We start from the raw sequence: 19,586 nt of genomic DNA, 5'->3' as shown, positions 1-19,586 counted from the left end.
AACTGTAGACAATGTGGGGAAGCTATAAAAAAGGCCAACAAGATGCTCGGATATATTGTGAGAAGTGTTGAATTTAAATCAAGGGAAGTAATGTTAAAACTTTACAATACATTAGTAAGACCTCACCTAGAATATTGTGTTCAGTTCTGGTCACCTTGTTACAAAAAGGATATTGCTGCTCTAGAAAGAGTGCAAAGAAGAGCAACCAGAATTATCCCGGGTTTAAAAGGCATGTCGTATGCAGACAGGCTAAAAGAATTAAATCTATTCAGTCTTGAACAAAGAAGACTACGCGGTGATCTGATTCAAGCATTCAAAATCCTAAAAGGTATAGACAATGTCGACCCAGGGGACTTTTTCGACCTGAAAAAAGAAACAAGGACCAGGGGTCACAAATGGAGATTAGATAAAGGGGCATTCAGAACAGAAAATAGGAGGCACTTTTTTACACAGAGAATTGTGAGGGTATGGAACCAACTCACCAGTAATGTTGTTGAAGCTGACACCCTGGGATCCTTCAAGAAGTTGCTTGATGAGATTCTGGGATCAATAAGCTACTAACAACCAAACGAGCAAGATGGGCTGAATGGCCTCCTCTCGTTTGTAAACTTTCTTATCTTCTTATGTTCTTATTAGATAAAGGGGCATTCAGAACAGAAAATAGGAAGCACTTTTTTACACAGAGAATTGTGAGGGTCTGGAACCAACTCCCCAGTAATGTTGTTGAAGCTGACACCCTGGGATCATTCAAGAAGCTGCTTGATGAGATTCTGGGATCAATAAGCTACTAACAACCAAACGAGCAAGATGGGCCAAATGGCCTCCTCTCGTTTGTAAACTTTCTTATGTTCCTATGTTCTTATGTGTTTATCAGTTACTGGGAGCGTGTTGGGAATCTCATACTGGGAGTGATGAAAAGTCAAAAGGCATATACTGAGCAGCTGAAGGATGTCAAGGAGGTGTTCCAGCGATTCACACTGAAACCAGTACAGGGGGTCCCGCTAATGAAGCCCATTGCTGATAACTGGGAAAAGGTGGAGAGCTTCCGAGCCCAGCCCACCGACCTCCTGATTGCAACCTACCCCAAAGCAGGTGAAATACCCTAACCCTAACCTACCCCAAAGCAGGTAAAATACCCTAACCCTAACCTACCCCAAAGCAGGTAAAATACCCTAACCCTAACCCTAACCTACCCCAAAGCAGGTGAAATACCCTAACCCTAACCTACTCCAAAGCAGGTGAAATACCCTAACCCTAACCTAAATATCCTCAAATACCCTCAAACACGAAATACCCTGAAATACCCCCAAATACCCTCACATACTCACAAACAAACAATCACAAATACCCTTAAATACTCTGCAGGTCAGAGACGGAGACACAGACAGACAGACATGCAGACACACACACACAGACATACACACACACAGACATGCACACACACACACTCACACAGACACGCACACAGACACAGACACACACAGAGACAAGCACACTCACACAGACACACACAGACACACAGTCCTGAAGTCTCTCTCTCTCTCTTTCACCTCTCAGGCACCACCTGGATCCAGGAGATGGTGGATCTCATTCTAAACAATGGAGATGCAGAAAAATGCAGACGTGCTCCGATTGTTGAGAGAATACCATTCCTGGAGATCTTCTCATCCCCCACCATCCCCTCAGGTGAGTCTGTCTGTCTGTCTGTGTCTGTGACTGTGTGTGTATCTGTGGGTGTCTCTCTGTGTCTGTATGTGAGTGTGTGTGTGTGTGTGAATCTGTATGTTTGAAAATGTGTCTGCGTGTGTGTCTCTATGTGTGGGTCTGTTTGTATGTGTGTGTTTGTCTGTGGCTGTGTGTATGTCTGTAGGTCTGTATGTGTGTCTGTATGTGTGTCTGTTTGTGTGTGTATGTCCGTCTACATGTATATCTGTCTATGTCTCTGTGTGCGTGTGTGTGCACATTTGTGTGTGTATTTGTGTGTGTATGTGTGTGTGTCAGTATGTATGTGTGTCTGCGTCTGTATGTTTGTGTGTGTGTGTGTCTCTGTGTGTGTGTGCAAGTGTGTGTGCAAGTGTGTCTGTACCTCTCTGTGTGTCAGTCTGTCTGTATGTGTGTCTTTGTGTTTGTGTGTGTCTGTGTCTGTGCTAGTGTTTATGTGTCTGTGTGTGTGTCTGTGTGTGTGTGTCAGTCTGTATGTATGTGTGTCTCTGTGTGTTTGGTTATTAGTAGCTTATTGTTCCAGAATCTCATCAAGCAGCTTCTTGAAGGATCCCAGGGTGTCAGTTTCAACAATATTACTGAGGAGTTGGTTCCAGACTCCCACAATTCTCTGTGTAAAAGAGTGACTATTATTTTCTGTTCTGTATGCCCCTTTATTTAATTTCCATTTGTGACCCCTGGTCCTTGTTTCTTTTTTCAAGTCGAAAAAGTCCCGTGGGTGCACTGTCAATACCTTTTAGAATTTTGAATACTTGGATCAGATCACCATATAGTCTTCTTTGTTCAAGACTGAATAGATTCAATTCTTTTAGCCTGTCTACATACGACATGCCTTTTAAACCCGGGATAATTCTGGTTGCTCTTCTTTGCACTCTTTCTAGAGCAGCAATATCCTTTTTGTAACGAGGTGACCAGAACGGAACACAATATTCTAGATGAGGTCTTACTAATGTATTGTAAAGTTTTAACATTACTTCCCCTTATTTAAATTCAACACTTTCCACAATATATCCGAGCATCTTGTTGGCCTTTTTTATAGCTTCCCCACATTGTCTAGATGAAGACATTTCTGAGTCAACATAAACTCCTAGGTCTTCTTCATAGATTCCGTCTTCAATTTCAGTATCTCCTATATGATATTTATAATGCACATTTCTATTGCCTGCGTGCAGTACCTTACACTTTTCTCTATTAAATGTCATTTGCCATGTGTCTGCCCAGTTTTGAATGCTGTCTAGATCAGGCAGTGTGGTCCAGTGGTTAAAGAAACGGGCTTATAACCAAGAGGTCTCCGGTTCAAATCCCACCCTCAGCCACTGACTCATTGTGTGACCCTGAGCAAGTCACGTAACCTCCTTGTGCTCCGTCTTTCGGGTGAGATGTAGTTGTAAGTGACTCTGCAGCTGATGCATAGTTCACACACCCTAGTCTCTGTAAGTCGCCTTGGATAAAGGCGTCTGCTAAATAAACAAATAATAATAATAATAATTTTGAATGACCTTTGCTGCTGCAAGAGTGTTTGCCACTCCTCCTATTTTTGAGTCGTCTGCAAATTTAACAAGTTTGCTTACTATATTATTTATTATTATTATTTATTTCTTAGCAGACGCCCTTATCCAGCACTATACCAGAATCTAAATCATTAATGTAGATTAGGAATAGCAGAGAAACTAATACTGATCCCTGTGGTACACCACTGGTTTCCTCGCTCCATTTTGAGGTTTCTCCTCTAATCAGTACTTTCTGTTTTCTACATGTTAACCACTCCCTAATCCATGTGCATGCATTTCCTTGAATCCCTACTGCGTTCAGTTTGAGAATTAATCTTTTATGCGGGACTGTCAAAAGCTTTCTGGAAATCTAAATAAACCATGTCATATGCTTTGCAATTATCCATTGTCTGTTGCATCCTCCAAAAAGTCAAGCAGGTTAGTTAGACACGATCTCCCTTTCCTAAAACCATGCTGACTGTCTCCCAGGATACTGTTACCATATAGGTAATTCTAAATATCATATGGGAGTGTGGAAGGGTGGTGGGTAATTCACTGACACACAGGACACAGAGAAGTAACTTAGGAACACCGCACAGGTGCCCAGTTTTATTATGGGAGCTTAATTTCTTTTCAGCCCGCAGAGGGCGCTGTCGTCTGTGGTCTGCCGTACCAACTATGGTAGCGACAGAGCCACAGCTATACCGGGGGCGGTACAGGATACAGAGGTTCAAACAAAACAATAATCAAAAGGCGAAAGGAACAGGGAAAATAAAACACAGTAAACAAAACTACAAATAAAAGGTGCTGCGCTCGGCAGCTTCACCCCAACCGTCGCTACCCGCACGGCCCGGGTCTCCGTCCTACACTATCGGCTCCCTCAGCCTGCTATACACTGTTTACCGGGGCTGCCCAAGGTTTTTCCCCGCTACCGCTAATTCTTTTATTTATTTATTTATTTATTTTTCTTGTTGGGATTTCCGTCCCTGCTGATTTTTCTCCAGCGCTTCCGCACACCGTTTACATCTCAGAGGGCGGACCTGAGGGAACAGCAGAACGTTAACTTATAGGGCCAGCAATTCCTCCAAGACCCGCCTCTCAGCCACTCAGAGAGAAGGAAAGTCTGCACACCCACTCTCTCACCTCTCCTTGTCACTGCCATGACTGACAGGCGGATATTGACGGGCTGCTGCCCTCTCCCTGCAGCACTATGAACACGTCAGAAGAGTCAGCACAGGTCTCCCCCTGTTACAGGGAGATACTGAAATTGAAGAAGGAATCCATGAAAAATGTCTTCATCTAGACAATGTGGGGAAGCTATAAAAAAGACCAACAAGATGCTTGGCTATATTTTTAAAAGTGTTGAATTTAAACAAGGGAAGTAATTAAAACTTTACAATGCATTAGTAGTAAGACCTCATCTAGAATATTGTGTTCAGTTTTGGTCACCTCGCTACAAAAAGAGTATTGCTGCTCTAGAAAGAGTGCAAAGAACAGCGACCAGAATTATCCCAGGTTTAAAAGGCATGTCATATGCAGACAGGCTAAAATAATTGAATCTATTCAGTCTTGAACAAAGAAGACTACGCGGCGATCTGATTCAAGCAGTAAAAATTCTAAAAGGTACTGACAAAGTCGACCCAGGGGACTTTTTCAACCTGAAAAAAGAAACAAGGACCAGGAGTCACAAATGGAGATTAGATAAAGGGGCATTCAGAAGAGAAAATAGGAGGCACTTTTTTTGCACAGATAACTGTGAGGGTCTGGGATGAACTCCCCAGTAATGTTGTTGAAGCTGACACCCTGGGATCCTTCAAGAAGCTGCTTAATGAGATTCTGGGATCAATAAGCTACTAACAACCAAACGAGCAAGATGGGCTGAATGGCCTCCTCTCGTTTGTAAACTTTCTTTCTTATGCAAATATCAGGACCTTGAAGTTACTGAAATAAGCACTTCCAAAACCCGACATTTGCCATTTCCCCTAGCTCTGATGGAACTGTGTGGTATCAAACCAAAAATATGCAGTTGTGCATTTTTTTTTTTAATTGGAAAGTTTAAGGCGGGTGTGTTGGAATGTTTTTCATGAGTTATAAAATGCCCATAGTGTTCCTTGAGAAACTGCTGGTCTTCTGAGTGCAATTACTGGTAAATTAACTAAGGGTGAAACAAATCTCAATTCAAGCAATCCCTTTGTAACAGCTGATTGGAGCACTTATCTGCAGAGCCATCGGGCAGGATTTTCAAAAAACAGTGTTACTGTACTGAACTCATGGTATAGTAACGAGAGCTTTAGTAGCAAGTGATTTTCAAATGAAATGTGTTAATTAAATCAATCCATTAATGCTTTAAAATTGAGTCGATGAGGTCGTTAATGAACACATTTCTCATTAAAAAGCTTAATTGTTGCAGGTCACCTACATCACTTTGTCTCAACGACTAGATAAGGGGAATTCGTTAATCAAAATGCATGTTAACGAGTTTAAGAAAAATGAATGGAAGCATAATTCGGTTTTATTGAAACTACTAGCGTACAGGGAGGCGGCTCACCTACCAGCGAGCAGCAGCCAAATAGAAATAAAAAATAATGGGAATATCTATGTTGTGTATATTGTAATCTTAATTTAAAATTGTGCATTTTGTCATGCAGAATGTACATTTATTTAGAAAACCTCACATATAAAATGCTGATTTACGATTTTCTGCTGTGTGGGTAAAAATCGAACGGCACGGATTAAAAAAAATTAAAAATTAAACCCCATTAGTAATTTACCCTTAATCGGGGGGATATTTTGCCACAGTTTACTATATACAACTCTTTGAATATGCATTTTGCAATCTTTTTTTGGTTAAAAAGAAGACATTCCGTAAGATATCTATGTATATTGATTGGAATTATTTTTTTTATGTTGATATCTACTTTTCTATGTATTTTAATATGTATGATTGTAGGCTATAAATACATACTGTAGCGTCGGGTCAAACAAGATAACAAATGAGGACTTTGTGTGTTCTGTGCTGAACTGGCCTCCCGATTGTGATCATCACTGTTATTTTATTGCTGTGTGTGTGTATGAGCTGCTGCTGCCTGTTACTTTCTCGTGTGTGTGTGTCTCTGCCTGCCTCTTGTTGTGTGTGTGCACCGTCCCCTGCGGGGTGAGTGGTGGAAGGTTATGCAAATCACCTAATGCAGGGCTTCTCAAACTCGGTCCTGGGGACCCCCTGTGGCTGCTGGTTTTCATTCCAACCAAGCTCTCAATTACTTAACTAGACCCCTAATTGAACTGATAATTTGCTTAATTAGACCTTTTTACTTGTTTTCAGCTCTTAAACAGTTGCAGTTCAAGTAACTTATCAAATGTTATAGCTTACTTGAAATATGCAACTGTTCAAGAGCTGAAAACAAGTAAAAAGGTCTAATTAAGCAAATTATCAGTTCAATTAAGGGTCCATTTAAGTAATTGAGAGCTCAGTTGGAATGAAAACCAGCAGCCACAGGGGGTCCCCAGGACCGAGTTTGAGAAGCCCTGACCTAATGTAACCCCAACCAATGAGCAGTGAGGATGAGCCTATATTAAGCGCAACCTGCACGCTGCAGTGTTGTGTTGTTGCTGGGAGTGTAAAAGATTTAAATGTGTCTTTTTGAAAGAGCTAAAAAATTAAACAGCACATTTTAGAGCCAAAAAGAAATTGCTACTAGCGTCTTCATTACCGCCGTTGAGGAGCCACCACATGCTGCCGCTACTATAGGTTCCAAGAGCCATGTGTGTTTGTAGTTGTTAGTTATTATACATGTATACCATGTATGTAACACTTCATTATATATTTATTAAGCTTTTAAAATACGATAGAACTCCCTACCCAATACACAGTTTGTTTATAATGAATTGTTCGGTGAATCTTCTACTCATGCATTTTCGCTGGTGCTCCTTGCTCGGCTCTGCGATAAACTCAACATGATTAGAAGCAGCCACTGAACGCTTACAGTATTATAAGAACATTGTATATGCATACAAACGTGTGAAAGTGAAAGTTTACATTGTACATAAAGTGTGTGGGGGGGGGGGGGGGTGGAGTCTGACTACATTGCGAAATACGTTTAGGCAAAATCCATGTCAATGATCTCGATCACATTCCTAGTGCATCGCTGTGTCTTTGACGCCTGTTCTTCGTTCTTGTGTGTATTAATTAACCACAGATGGCAAATGAATACACATTTAATATCTGAAAAGTGTATATATTTGTATGCAAAATTGTACAACTTAAACGACATAACCAAATTAATAATAATTATAAAAATGAAAGTTAAATCATTGGTGTAACTTCGGATGTACCGCATGCTAACCTGAATCTTTATGTAACTTTTAAGTGGAATACAATATATCAATTGTTCCATTGTTTTCGGTAAATTAGCATTATTGATTGCCCAATGTTCCTAAGTCTATGGTGATAGGATTACAAAGATAAAAAAAAAAGTTAGCAAACAAACATAGTTGAAAAAGTGTGTGGGCCTAATTGGCATGTTTACCGTTATGTAACAGAGATCTTTGTTATAACTAGCTGTAGTCATAAGTAACCAGTGTTTACACCCTGTAGCAATGTCATTGTTATTTAATAAACATTAATTATAACTTTTATAAATATTTGAAAATAAATCACATTTAAAAAAAAATGGATTTAAGTAATTTCAGTGGACACTAATGTTTTTAATGTATTGTAACAGGGCGAGGTGCCCTGTACATTGATTTGTTTATTTTATTTTAGAACGGGGTCCCCCTCCACCCCTGTATTATTATTATTTTTTTTTTTTTTTAATTTTTGTCGTTGCCAATTAGTTTTTATTATTTTCTCCCCAATTTGAAATGCCCAATTATTTTATTATGCTCAGCTCACCGCTACCACCCCTGCGCTGACTCGGGAGGGGCGAAGATGAACACACGCTGTCCTCCGAAGCGTGTGCCGTCAGCCGCCCGCTTCTTTACACACTGCGAACTCACCATGCAGCCGCCTCAGAGCTACAGCGTCGGAGGACAACACAGCTCTGGGCAGCTTACAGGCAAGCCCGCAGGCGCCAGGCCAGACTACAGGGGTCGCTGGCGCGCAGTGAGCCGAGGACACCCTGGCCGACCTAACCCTCCCTCCCCCCGGACGACGCTCGGCCAATTGAGCGCCGCCCCCTGGAAGCTCCCGTCCACAGTCGGTTGTGGAATAGCCTGGACTCGAACTCGCGACGTCCAGGCTATAGAGCGCATCCTGCACTCTAGCGAGTGCTTTTACTGGATGTGCCACTCGGGAGCCCTACCCCTGTATTATTTTGTATTTGTTTTGTATTATTATTATTATTATTATTATTATTATTATTATTTATTTATTTATTTATTTATTTATTTATTTATTTATTTATTTATTATGTGTAGAAGACAGCGAAGCGCCGCGGGTTTTGTTATTGTTTATTATTGTTTTTATAGATGACGGCGTAGCCGAATGTTTGTTTGTTTTTGTATTAAGTAGCGTGGATGGGAAGCCCCATCCACACAGTGATTAGAAAGCTTGTGCAGAAGGTGGTCACCTGTATAAAAAACCTGCAGCTCTCCAACTCGGGGTGGGAGTTCAGAGGAGTGTAGAGAGCGGGAGCAGAAACTTAAAAGAAAACATAACATACATACAGGAACAGTGAAGGCTATTGCATAACATACATACAGGAACAGTGAAGGCTATTGCATAACATACATACAGGAACAGTGAAGGCTATTGCATAACATACATACAGGAACAGTGAAGGCTACTGCCCAGCCTGACCTGTCTGGTTGTAGTGTTCGTGATTATACACTATGCAACACAATTTTTGTTCCTGGGTAGTAAGTGTTATTTCCTAATTGCTTATGCCTCAAAAGTATAGAAAATTGCTATTATTCCCCACAAACTTTGCTTTTGTGACCAGGACAGTGATATTTTGAAATTTACCTATTTCCAATGAGAAAACGGGCGAATTTGTGTCTTTTCGTTCACATAAAGTCAGAAAAAAACAACATATGAATCCAAATTAACATCTTTTTATACTAAAGTAATACAAAAATGACTACAAAAGATTTAGAAGTGAGTAGTTTTTCGAGATTTACGATTATACTGTAAATCACTTTCACAAATCAGCCCCCAAATGTAGTCTCCCATCATATTCTCGTTATACTGTCCTTGGTAGCGGCGTTCAAAGTCCAGTATATCCTGGTGGAAGTGCTCGCCTTGCTCCTCCGAGTACACTCCCATGTTCTCCTTGAATTTATCAAGATGAGCATCAAGGATATGGACTTTGAGGGACATCCTACAGCCCATTGTGCCGTAGTTCTTCACCAGAGTCTCAACCAGCTCCACATAGTTTTCGGCCTTGTGATTGCCCAGGAAGCCCCGAACCACTGCGACAAAGCTGTTCCAAGCCGCTTTCTCCTTACTAGTGAGTTTCTTGGGGAATTCATTGCACTCCAGGATCTTCTTTATCTGTGGTCCGACGAAGACATCGGCTTTGACCTTTGCCTCAGACAGCTTAGGGAAGAAGTCTTGAAGGTACTTGAAGGCTGCCGACTCCTTATCTAGAGCTCTGACAAATTGTTTCATAAGGCCCAATTTGATGTGCAGTGGTGGCATCAGCACCTTCTGGGGGTCCACCAGTGGCTCCCACTTGACGTTGTTCCTCCCCACAGAGAACTCGGTCCGCTGTGGCCAGTCCCGCCTGTGGTAGTGCGCCTTGGTGTCCCTGCTGTCCCAAAGGCAAAGATAGCAGGGAAACTTGGTAAAACCGCCTTGGAGACCCATCAGGAATGCCACCATTTTGAAGTCTCCTATGACCTCCCAGCCGTACTCACTTCAAGGCATCCAGCAAGGTCTTGTTGCTGTTGTAATCCTCTTTGAGGTGCACCGAGTGAGCCAGGGGAAGAGACGGGTGCTTGTTACCATTATGGAGCAGCACGGCTTTGAGGCTCCTGGATGAGCTGTCAATGAAGAGGCGCCACTCATTCTGGTTACAGGCGATTCCGATTGCCTCAAACAGACGCAGAGCCCATCTTGATGGGTGAAGAAGCTGGAAAAAGGTTGGTGACGCTTCCTCTGCGACTTGCACACTTTCATCCAGCAAGTTCCACTGCTTGAGCCTAGACATCAAAAGCTCGGCATTGGACTTGGTGAGACCAAGATCTCTAATCAAGTCGTTGAGGTCTTTTTGGTTGGGGTAGTATAGGTTTCTCTCCTCAGCTCCACCTCTGAAATTGTCATCTGGATCTACAACGTCTTCCTCGCTCTCTGACTTGCTGCTCTCTTCTAAAGACGGCTGCTCTCTCTCCGGAGGAGTGGGTACGGGGAGCTCATGGCAGTGTGGCACCGGGGCGATGGATGAAGGAAGGTCCGGATACGTGATAGCAGGTGCATTCTTGCCAGTCCGACGTCTGGAAGGGTCCACCATGCAGAAGTAGCAGTTGCTTGAGTGGTCAGTGGGTTCCCGCCAAATTCTTGGGATAGCGAACTTCATGGCTCTCTTTTCCCCTCTGTACCATCCTACAAAAATACATTTATTTCACCCATGACTAATGTGTAAGAGATTCTCGCAACATTTTTCATATATAATATATTTTTTCAATAACATTGAAAATTGTAAAACATTTTAAAATTAAAAACTTTTACAATTTTAAAAATTTTAACAAATTTTATAACATAAAATTCCGAGCAACAATTGTCCATCTTACCTTCCAGTGTTTTTTTGCAATGCTCGCAGGTGAAATGAGGTGCCCAGGGTTTGTCTTGATCCCCGACAGGCATGCCGAAATATGCCTTGTAGGCCTCACACATCTTAGCAGATGCTTCCACGGAGTACTTTTTCGCTCGTCTTGATAAATTGGCCGCAGACATAGCAAAATGCCTCTGCCGGATGCTTGCAGCCTCTTGATGCCATCTCAGAAAAATGCAGATATGTATCCACTTAGGCAGCTGGAACTAAACTGAACTGGTGGGCTTAAGGCCCCTGTATTTATACTACTATTTATATTACTGGAAAGTTCTAGAAAGTTCTAGAAGTTACTCCAAGTTTACTCAGCACTGAATCTATCTGGAATGTTCTGGAAAATAGGTATATTTCAAAATATCACTGTCCTGGTCACAAAAGCAAAGTTTGTGGGGAATAATAGCCATTTTTTATACTTTTGAGGCATAAGCAATTAGGAAATAACACTTACTACCCAGGAACAAAAAAAAAAAAAAAGTGTTACACGGTGTTATTTTTGTTTACCTTTTTTATTTCGCTCTGTAAGCACAGTCTGTTTAAACCTTTGATTTATTTTTGTTGTTTGAAAATAAAACGGCGCGCCGCGTCATTTACTTTAAACTGCAGTGCCTGGTGTCAGAGTTCTTCCTTCCTGCTTCTGCCGTGACGTCACCGCCCAGCCACCCTGCCACATGTATATAGATATAAGTTAAAGTTACACATATATATATATATATATATATATATATAATTACTCATACCTTGTGTGCCCTCTTCTGTCAAAATTTCAATGCAACTGTGCTTGCAACAACCGTGCATGTGTTTCTCCTTCTAAAATGTGACGCCTTTCTTTTTGCGTCACTGTAGAGGTGGAGTTAGAGGCGGAGTTATAAGGGTACCAGGCTTGGGGTGTGAGGCGTGTGACGTCCGTCTTGCAAGTATACACTGTTGACGGATTTTGCAGACTGAGCGTGAACAGCTTTGGGATGTCGGCTGCTGAGCAGACAGAGAAAACATGGAGGCCGAATTGTGTGAGACCTTATTGCAGAAGAAGTGCACGCATTAGAAGTTTACTTATTCCTCACAAATGTGATATCTTCCTTAATTATCTAAATTGTATTGAAATGCACTACGTTGAATAGTGTTTAAACATAGCAGTTTTACCAATTTACCAAACTTGGTTGTCTGAGAGTGATGGAGACGAATATAATTTTAGTGGGTACACACTGTATAGGAAAGACAGGCAGGACAAAAGAGGCGGAGGGGTAGCGCTATACATAAGAAACAGTCTTGAAGCCCAGGTGTTAAATCAGGACAAAGAAAACAATGTAGAATCAATATGGGTCAGAATAATGGACAAAAATTGAAAGGGCATAATAATAGGAGCATGCTATAGACCGCCAAATTCAGACTCTGAGCAAAATAATCTGTTATACAATGACATTAGAAATGCGTGTAGAAAAGGAGAAACCATACTAATGGGGGATTTCAACTTCCCCCGTATAAAATGCGAGAACCCGGTGGGGAGCACGACGGACGAAATTGAAATGGTGGAAATGACAAATGACTGCTTCCTAACGCAATTTGTCAAGGCACCGACTAGAGGGGAGGCATGCCTTGATTTAGTCTTTTCAAATAATGAAGACAGAATAACTAAAACAGAGGTCAGAGAGCCATTGGCAAACTCAGACCACAACATGGTCTCATTTGAAGTATTTTTTAAAACCCCAAAAAGTAATGACTAAAGCTAAGGTTTACAATTTTAGAAAAGCAAACTATGAAGGTATGAAACAGAGACTAACAGAAGTAGATTGGAGTAAAATAGAGAAAACATCCACAGAAAAAGGGTGGCTGTTTTTTAAAAATGTAGTACTAGAGGCGCAAAACAATTACATCCCAAAAGTAGACAAATCTAAAACTAAAACAAAATGGCCAAAATGGTTTAATAGATCAATTTAAAAAAATATTCAGCGAAAAAAGGCACTTTTCAGAGCGTTTAAAAGGGACCAAAAACAAAGTACACAGAAAGAGTACTTGGAACTGCAAACACAAGTCAAAAAGGAAGTTAGAAAGGCCAAGAGAGAGATAGAAATCAATATTGCTAAGGGGGCTAAAACCAATTCCAAAATGTTTTTCCAATATTATAAAAGCAAGAGAACATTCAAAGAGGAGGTTAAATGTCTAAGAGACACAAATGGCAAAATCATAGATGAAGAAAAAAAATAGCAAATATATTAAATGGTTACTTTTTACAGGTTTTTACAAAGGAGGACACAGACAACATGCCCCACATGTCGACCTGTTCCTATCCAATTTTAAATAACTTTAGCATAACAGAGGCAGAGGTGTTAAAAGGACTAGGAGCTCTTAAAATAAACAAATCCCCTGGGCCGGATGAGATCCTCCCAATAGTACTCAAAGAAATGAAAGAAGTTATTTACAAACCGCTAACCAAGATCATGCAACAGTCTCTTGACACAGGGGTTGTACCGACAGACTGGAAAATAGCAAACGTAATACCGATCCACAAAAAGGGGGACAAAACCGAACCAGGTAACTACAGACCAGTAAGCCTGACTTCTATTATATGTAAACTTATGGAAACTATAAGGAAGGTGCAGGGATTTGGCCACATCTCCTCTGTCTGCGCGCAGGTTGTTGGTGCCGGTGTGGATCACGATGTATTTTGGGCTCCTCTGTCTGTTTTTGGACAGAATTTGCAGGGCGCTCAGTGTCGTTGGGCACTTGATCTTGTCGACACTTCGGCCAGGGAAAAGCCATCTTTCATCCAGGTACCTCCCATTAGAATTTATTAGGATGAGCACCTCCGCACTGCCTTGTTGTTCCGACTGTGTGGCTGGGGCTGTCTGTGTGTCTGTCTGTGTGGCTGGTGCTGTGTGTGTGTTTTGGGCTGTCTGTGTGTCTGCCTGTGTGGCTGGTGTTGTGTGTGTGTGTGTGTGTCTGGGTTGTCAGTGTGTGTGTCGGTGCAGGCCGTGCGGGTGCTTTGTTGCTCTTGTGCTGCTGGTGTGCGGAGCTGGATGCCTCTCAGTCCCTCCAGCTCTCTCTGCAGGCTCCTCAGCAGGCTGTGCTGCTGTGCTGTCTTGCTCGTCTCCTCTCTCAGTCCCTCCAGCTCTCTCTGCAGGCTGCTCAGCAGGCTGTGCTGCTGTGCTGTCTTGCTCGTCTCCTCTCTCAGTCCCTCCAGCTCTCTCTGCAGGCTGCTCAGCAGGCTGTGCTGCTGTGCTGTCTTGCTCGTCTCCTCTCTCAGTCCCTCCAGCTCTCTCTGCAGGCTCCTCAGCTGGCTGTGCTGCTGTGCTGTCTTGCTCGTCTCCTCTCTCAGTGTCCGCAGCTCTGTCTTCATGGCCTGGTTGTCCTCCTCCAGTCCTCTCATCGCCGCTCTCAGCTCCTGCACCTTGGCCCTGTGCTCGGTCTTCAGCCTGTTCACCTCGTCCCTGAGCTGCTCTGATGGGCTGGCCTGGCTCAGGGTGGCCAGCTTGTGCTCAGTGTGTTCCCTGAACTCCATGAACTCCAGCTCCAGCACTGACAGGCACTCCTTCAGGGCTTTGATGTTGTTGAACTGTCTGGGGGAGTCAGTGACGGGGTTGTGCTGGGGGTGGGGAGGCTGGCTGCTGGGTTGTGCTGGGGGTGGGGGGAGAGGCTGGGGGTTTGCAAGCTCCGGTATTGTCTTCTCTCTCTCCACACGCTCTCTCAATGCTGGGAAGCTGTGTTAAAACAAGTCCAGACAGTACCATTGTTGTAGACATTGACGGTGAGCATGATGCTGTCAGCATCACTGTCCTCGAACACGGTCAGCTGCCTGCCTCTGCCGATGCCTCCCTTGGGGATGTTGCAGTAGGTGCTGCACAGCGCAGAGTGCCAGCCGCTGGGGTGCTCGGTATAGAGCAGCAGGTTACACTTGACCCTGCAGTTGTCCACTGTGGAGTAGTTTGATATTAGAGTCTCTGGGGACTCCCTCAGCACTCTGTAATTTTTTCTGGCCTTTGCAGAGCTCAGCTCCTCTGGGTATTTAATCTCAATGCTGCAGCAGCTGTTGATGCTCAGTGGCATTTGGGGGGCCCTCTTCAACAGTCACTTCACTCTGCATTTTTTAAATTTCTCACAGCAGTTTCTATGAAACTACACTGATTTTTCTTATAGATTACGGATTACGGATGATGATGATGATTATTATTTTTTGATTGGTATTTGTTGTTTTATCTATCTTGCTGGTTATATAGATTCTTACCTCCTGTCTCTGTGCTCTATTCTGACTGGCTGTCTCTCTGTTCTCAGTATTTCTGCTGTCTTCTGCTTGTTTTTTTTCTTCTTTTTTTCATTATTTTTATTTAATTTCTCCTTGTCTTCAGTAAACCTCCATTTAGTATTTTATGCAAACAAAAATCACAATTTATTACTTTAACTACTATTAAAACACTAATGTTTAAGAGCTCATTTTCTCCTGCTGTCTCTCTCTCTCTCTCTCTCTCTCTCTCTCTCTCTCTCTCTCTCTCTCTCTCTCTCTCTCTCTCTCTCTCGTGTGTTATTAACTCTGTCATTGATTCTCCTCTCATATCAGGAGTGGAGTTGCTTGAGCAGATACCTTCTCCGCGGGTTATAAAGACACACCTCCCCTTCCAGCTCGTACCAAAGTCCTTCTGGGAGCAGCGCTGCAAGGTGAGCGCACACACACACACACAGAGGGAGACACACAGACACACAGGGAGACATACACACACAGACAGAGGGAGACACACAGACACACACACAGAGGGAGACACACAGACAGAGAGTGAGACACACAGACACAGAGAGAGGGAGACAGACAGAGAGGGAGACACACAGACAGACAGAGAGGGAGACACACAGACACACACACACAGACACACAGGGAGACACACACACAGACAGAGAGGGAGACACACAGACACACACAGAGAGAGAGGGAGACACACAGACACACAGACACACAGGGAGACACACACACAGACAGAGAGGGAGACACACAGACACACACAGAGAGAGAGGGAGATACACAGACAGAGAGGGAGGCACACAGACACACACACACACAGACACACAGACACACAGGGAGACACACACACAGACAGAGAGGGAGACACACAGACACACACACACACACAGACACACAGACACACAGGGAGACACACACACAGACAGAGAGGGAGACACACAGACACACACAGACAGAGAGGGAGACTGTGGCGGAGTGTCCCGCCCCTATGTATTTATTTATTATTATTTGTATTGGTTTGCGGCGCGGATAAAAGCGCCGCGTCTTTTGTTATTGTTTTTATTATTTATATTTAAAAACCCTGTGAGGATGCATGACTGATCAGCTACTGATTATTTAACTAGCTGACAGTCATGCATCCTTATCAAACGCGTGCAGACTGTGGCCGAGGGGTAATAAGATAATTAACAACTAGTTAACCCCTCGGCCAGAGTATAAGAACCTGCAGCTGTCCGTTCTGCGAGGTTGGTTGTTGAGTGTAGAGAGGAGAGTACGGGAGAGCGGAGAGAGAGAGAGAGAGAGAGAGAAAGAGCGAGAGCGAGGAGAATACAGAATTAACAATTGCTAAAACGTGCTGGATTAGCCAGCAAGACACTTACTTGTTTGTCTGTTTATTCGTTTGGCCCTCGTGCCCTTTGTTTTGTTGTTTTGTTTAAATCTTTTGTTTTGTTTGTTTGTTAATAAATCCACGCTGAGTGCCGTTGCATTCAGCTTCACCAGCCCATCCATTGTTTGGTTTCAGTTACTTCCTGGTCCGTAACGTCACCACACCTCACCACTGCGAGCCAGCCTGTCACAGAGACATACAGACACACAGAGAGAGGGAGACACACAGACAGAGAGGGAGACACACACACACACAGACAGAGAGGGAGACACACAGACACACACACACACAGAGACAGAGAGCGAGACACACGCACACACACACAGAGGGAGACACACAGACAGAGAGGGAGACACACACCCAACAGAGAGGGAGACACACAGATACGCACACACAGACAGAGAGGGAGACACACAGACACACACACACATACAGAGAGGGAGACACACACACACACACAGACATACAGAGAGGGAGACACACACACAGACAGAGAGGGAGACACAGAGGGAGACACACACACACACAGACAGAGAGGTGAGACACACACACACAGAGGGAGACACACACACAGAGACAGAGAGGGAGACACACACACACATACAGAAAGGGAGACACACAGACACACACAAACACAGAGAGAGGGAGACAGACAGAGAGGGAGGCACACAGACAGAGAGGGAGACACACAGACAGACATACAGGGAGACACACACACAGACAGAGAGGGAGACACAGACACACAGGGAGACACACACACAGAGAAAGGAAGACACACAGACAGAGAGTGAGACACACAGACACACACACACAGAGAAAGGAAGACACACAGACAGAGAGTGAGACACACAGACACACACACAAAGGGAGGGAGACACACAGACACACACACACACAGAGGGAGACATACAGACACACACACACACACAGAGGGAGACACACACACATACAGAGGGAGACACACACAGACAGTTTGTCAATTTTTAATGATTCCTTTTCATTTATTTACTTGTACTTTATTGATGTACTTTGTAACTGCTTTGGCAATGCTACTAATGTTGTCATGCCAATAAAGCACCTTTGAATTTGAATTTAAGAGATGGAGAGAGTTATATTATTGTAGATACAATTTGGCACAGTTGGCAGGATCTGAATTCATGATGTCAATACAGGCAGACAGACAGACAGGCAGGCAGGCAGACAGACAGACACACAGACAGATAGACCCTGTGTGTATACCCTGACACTGTATTGTGTTCATTTTCTCTCTCTCTCTGTGTTTACAGGTGATTTATGTCGCTCGCAATGCGAAGGACAATCTTGTCTCCTATTTCCACTTCGACAGAATGAACCTGACCCAGCCTGAACCCGGGCCCTGGAGTGGCTACATCACCAAATTCATGAGGGGAGAGTGTAGGTACCCTGAAATACAGAACAGGGGGGCACAGTTACCCTGAGATAGATAGATAGATCAACAGAGAGACAGACAGACAGACAGACAGGTGGATAGGTAGATATATATTTTTAATTTTTAAAATAACTTTATTAACAAATATTATTCACTATTACAAAAACGCACATTGAAAAAAATTCCATTTACAAATTCTAGACAATTTTCAGTATTTTCAATAAACAACCAAATACAATAAAATATATACATATATTTACATTGATTTTCTTTTTAAATATTGATTATTTAAAATACATGTATTGTGCACACTTTCACCTTCTTGCATTTGGATTATTCACAGGTTCATACATAATTGTCCCTCCTCAATTGAGCACAGCACACCCTCCATTCCCCAAACCCTCTGAAACAAATCCAGTTGGTGCTCCAGTCTATAATAGGTGAACTCGAGTCTGATACGAGACAACACCAGCACCACACATAGGCAGTGAGTTATATGGGCCCGTGGTGTCCGTGCTCCACCAATATCCAGGAACGTGGGCCCCGCTCCACCAATGTTTGCGCTTATATTTTACATATATTTTGATGTGAACGTTAGCTAAATAGGTCAGATTCTGCACATAATCTGCGTAAAATGATCTCCGTGAATGCACTCAGCATTTAAGAACATAAGAACATAAGAAAGTTTACAAACGAGAGGAGGCCATTCGGCCCATCTTGCTTGTTTGGTTGTTAGTAGCTTATTGATCCCAGAATCTCATCAAGCAGCTTCTTGAAGGATCCCAGGGTGTCAGCTTCAACAACATTACTGGGGAGTTGGTTCAAGACCCTCACAATTCTCTGTGTAAAAAAGTGCCTCCTATTTTCTGTTCTGAATGCCCCTTTATCTAATCTCCATTTGTGACCCCTGGTCCTTGTTTCTTTTTTCAGGTCGAAAAAGTTCCTTGGGTCGACATTGTCAATGTCTTTTAGAATTTTGAATGCTTGACTCAGATCACCGCATAGTCGTCTTTGTTCAAGACTGAATAGATTCAATTCTTTTAGCCTGTCTGCATACGACATGCCTTTTAAACCCGGGATATTTCTGGTTGCTCTTCTTTGCACTCTTTCTAGAGCAGCAATATCCTTTTTGTAACGAGGTGACCAGAACTGAACACAATATTCTAGGTGAGGTCTTACTTATGCATTGTAAAGTTTTAACATTACTTCCCTTGATTTCTGCCAGACAAGCAGTGGGCGTGCTCTTCATTTCCTGCTTGTGTTAACTAGCATCTGATTTGCTGGTCCCATCCAACCAGCGGATCAGTTTTGAAAATGCTTTGTAAGTACGTGTGCTCGATGTAAACAAACAAAAACAAAAACAAAAAAAGCGGGCCGCTGTTCTGACAATCTGAGCTTCCACTCAGGATGAGCGACCTGCACAAAGTGCGCATGCCCACACAAAATTGCATGCGCCGTGGTATTTTTTTGACTTTACTTCCTCCCTCTTCGATACATGCCCATAAATCCGAGCTACCATTTTTGGTAAGTTATAATATATTAGCTTATAATAACTTTGTACAGGTATCAAATACAGTCAATATTGCTA

At 43.0% G+C, this 19,586-nt stretch overlaps 1 protein-coding gene across 2 annotated transcripts in view; it reads left to right on the top strand.

The window, feature by feature from the left end:
* Positions 1-19,586, top strand: part of sult1st6 (sulfotransferase family 1, cytosolic sulfotransferase 6) — a 37,969-nt gene that overhangs the window by 742 nt on the left and 17,641 nt on the right. The window contains exons 2-5 of one of the 2 annotated variants that reach the window (XM_059012506.1): positions 875-1,092; positions 1,558-1,686; positions 15,528-15,625; positions 17,877-18,003. In XM_059012506.1, coding sequence (XP_058868489.1) covers positions 912-1,092; positions 1,558-1,686; positions 15,528-15,625; positions 17,877-18,003 — 535 coding nt within the window. In that variant the 5' untranslated portion in view covers positions 875-911. Of the gene's footprint in view, positions 1-874; positions 1,093-1,191; positions 1,204-1,557; positions 1,687-15,527; positions 15,626-17,876; positions 18,004-19,586 lie in introns of those variants that run through there. The other variant, XM_059012507.1, reaches the window with a different exon arrangement.

The sequence above is a fragment of the Acipenser ruthenus genome, chromosome 44 (assembly GCF_902713425.1).
Source record: "Acipenser ruthenus chromosome 44, fAciRut3.2 maternal haplotype, whole genome shotgun sequence".
Classification (NCBI taxonomy): domain Eukaryota; kingdom Metazoa; phylum Chordata; class Actinopteri; order Acipenseriformes; family Acipenseridae; genus Acipenser; species Acipenser ruthenus.
Note: the sequence above shows the minus strand (reverse complement) of the source record. Positions and strands in the feature narration are given on the sequence as shown.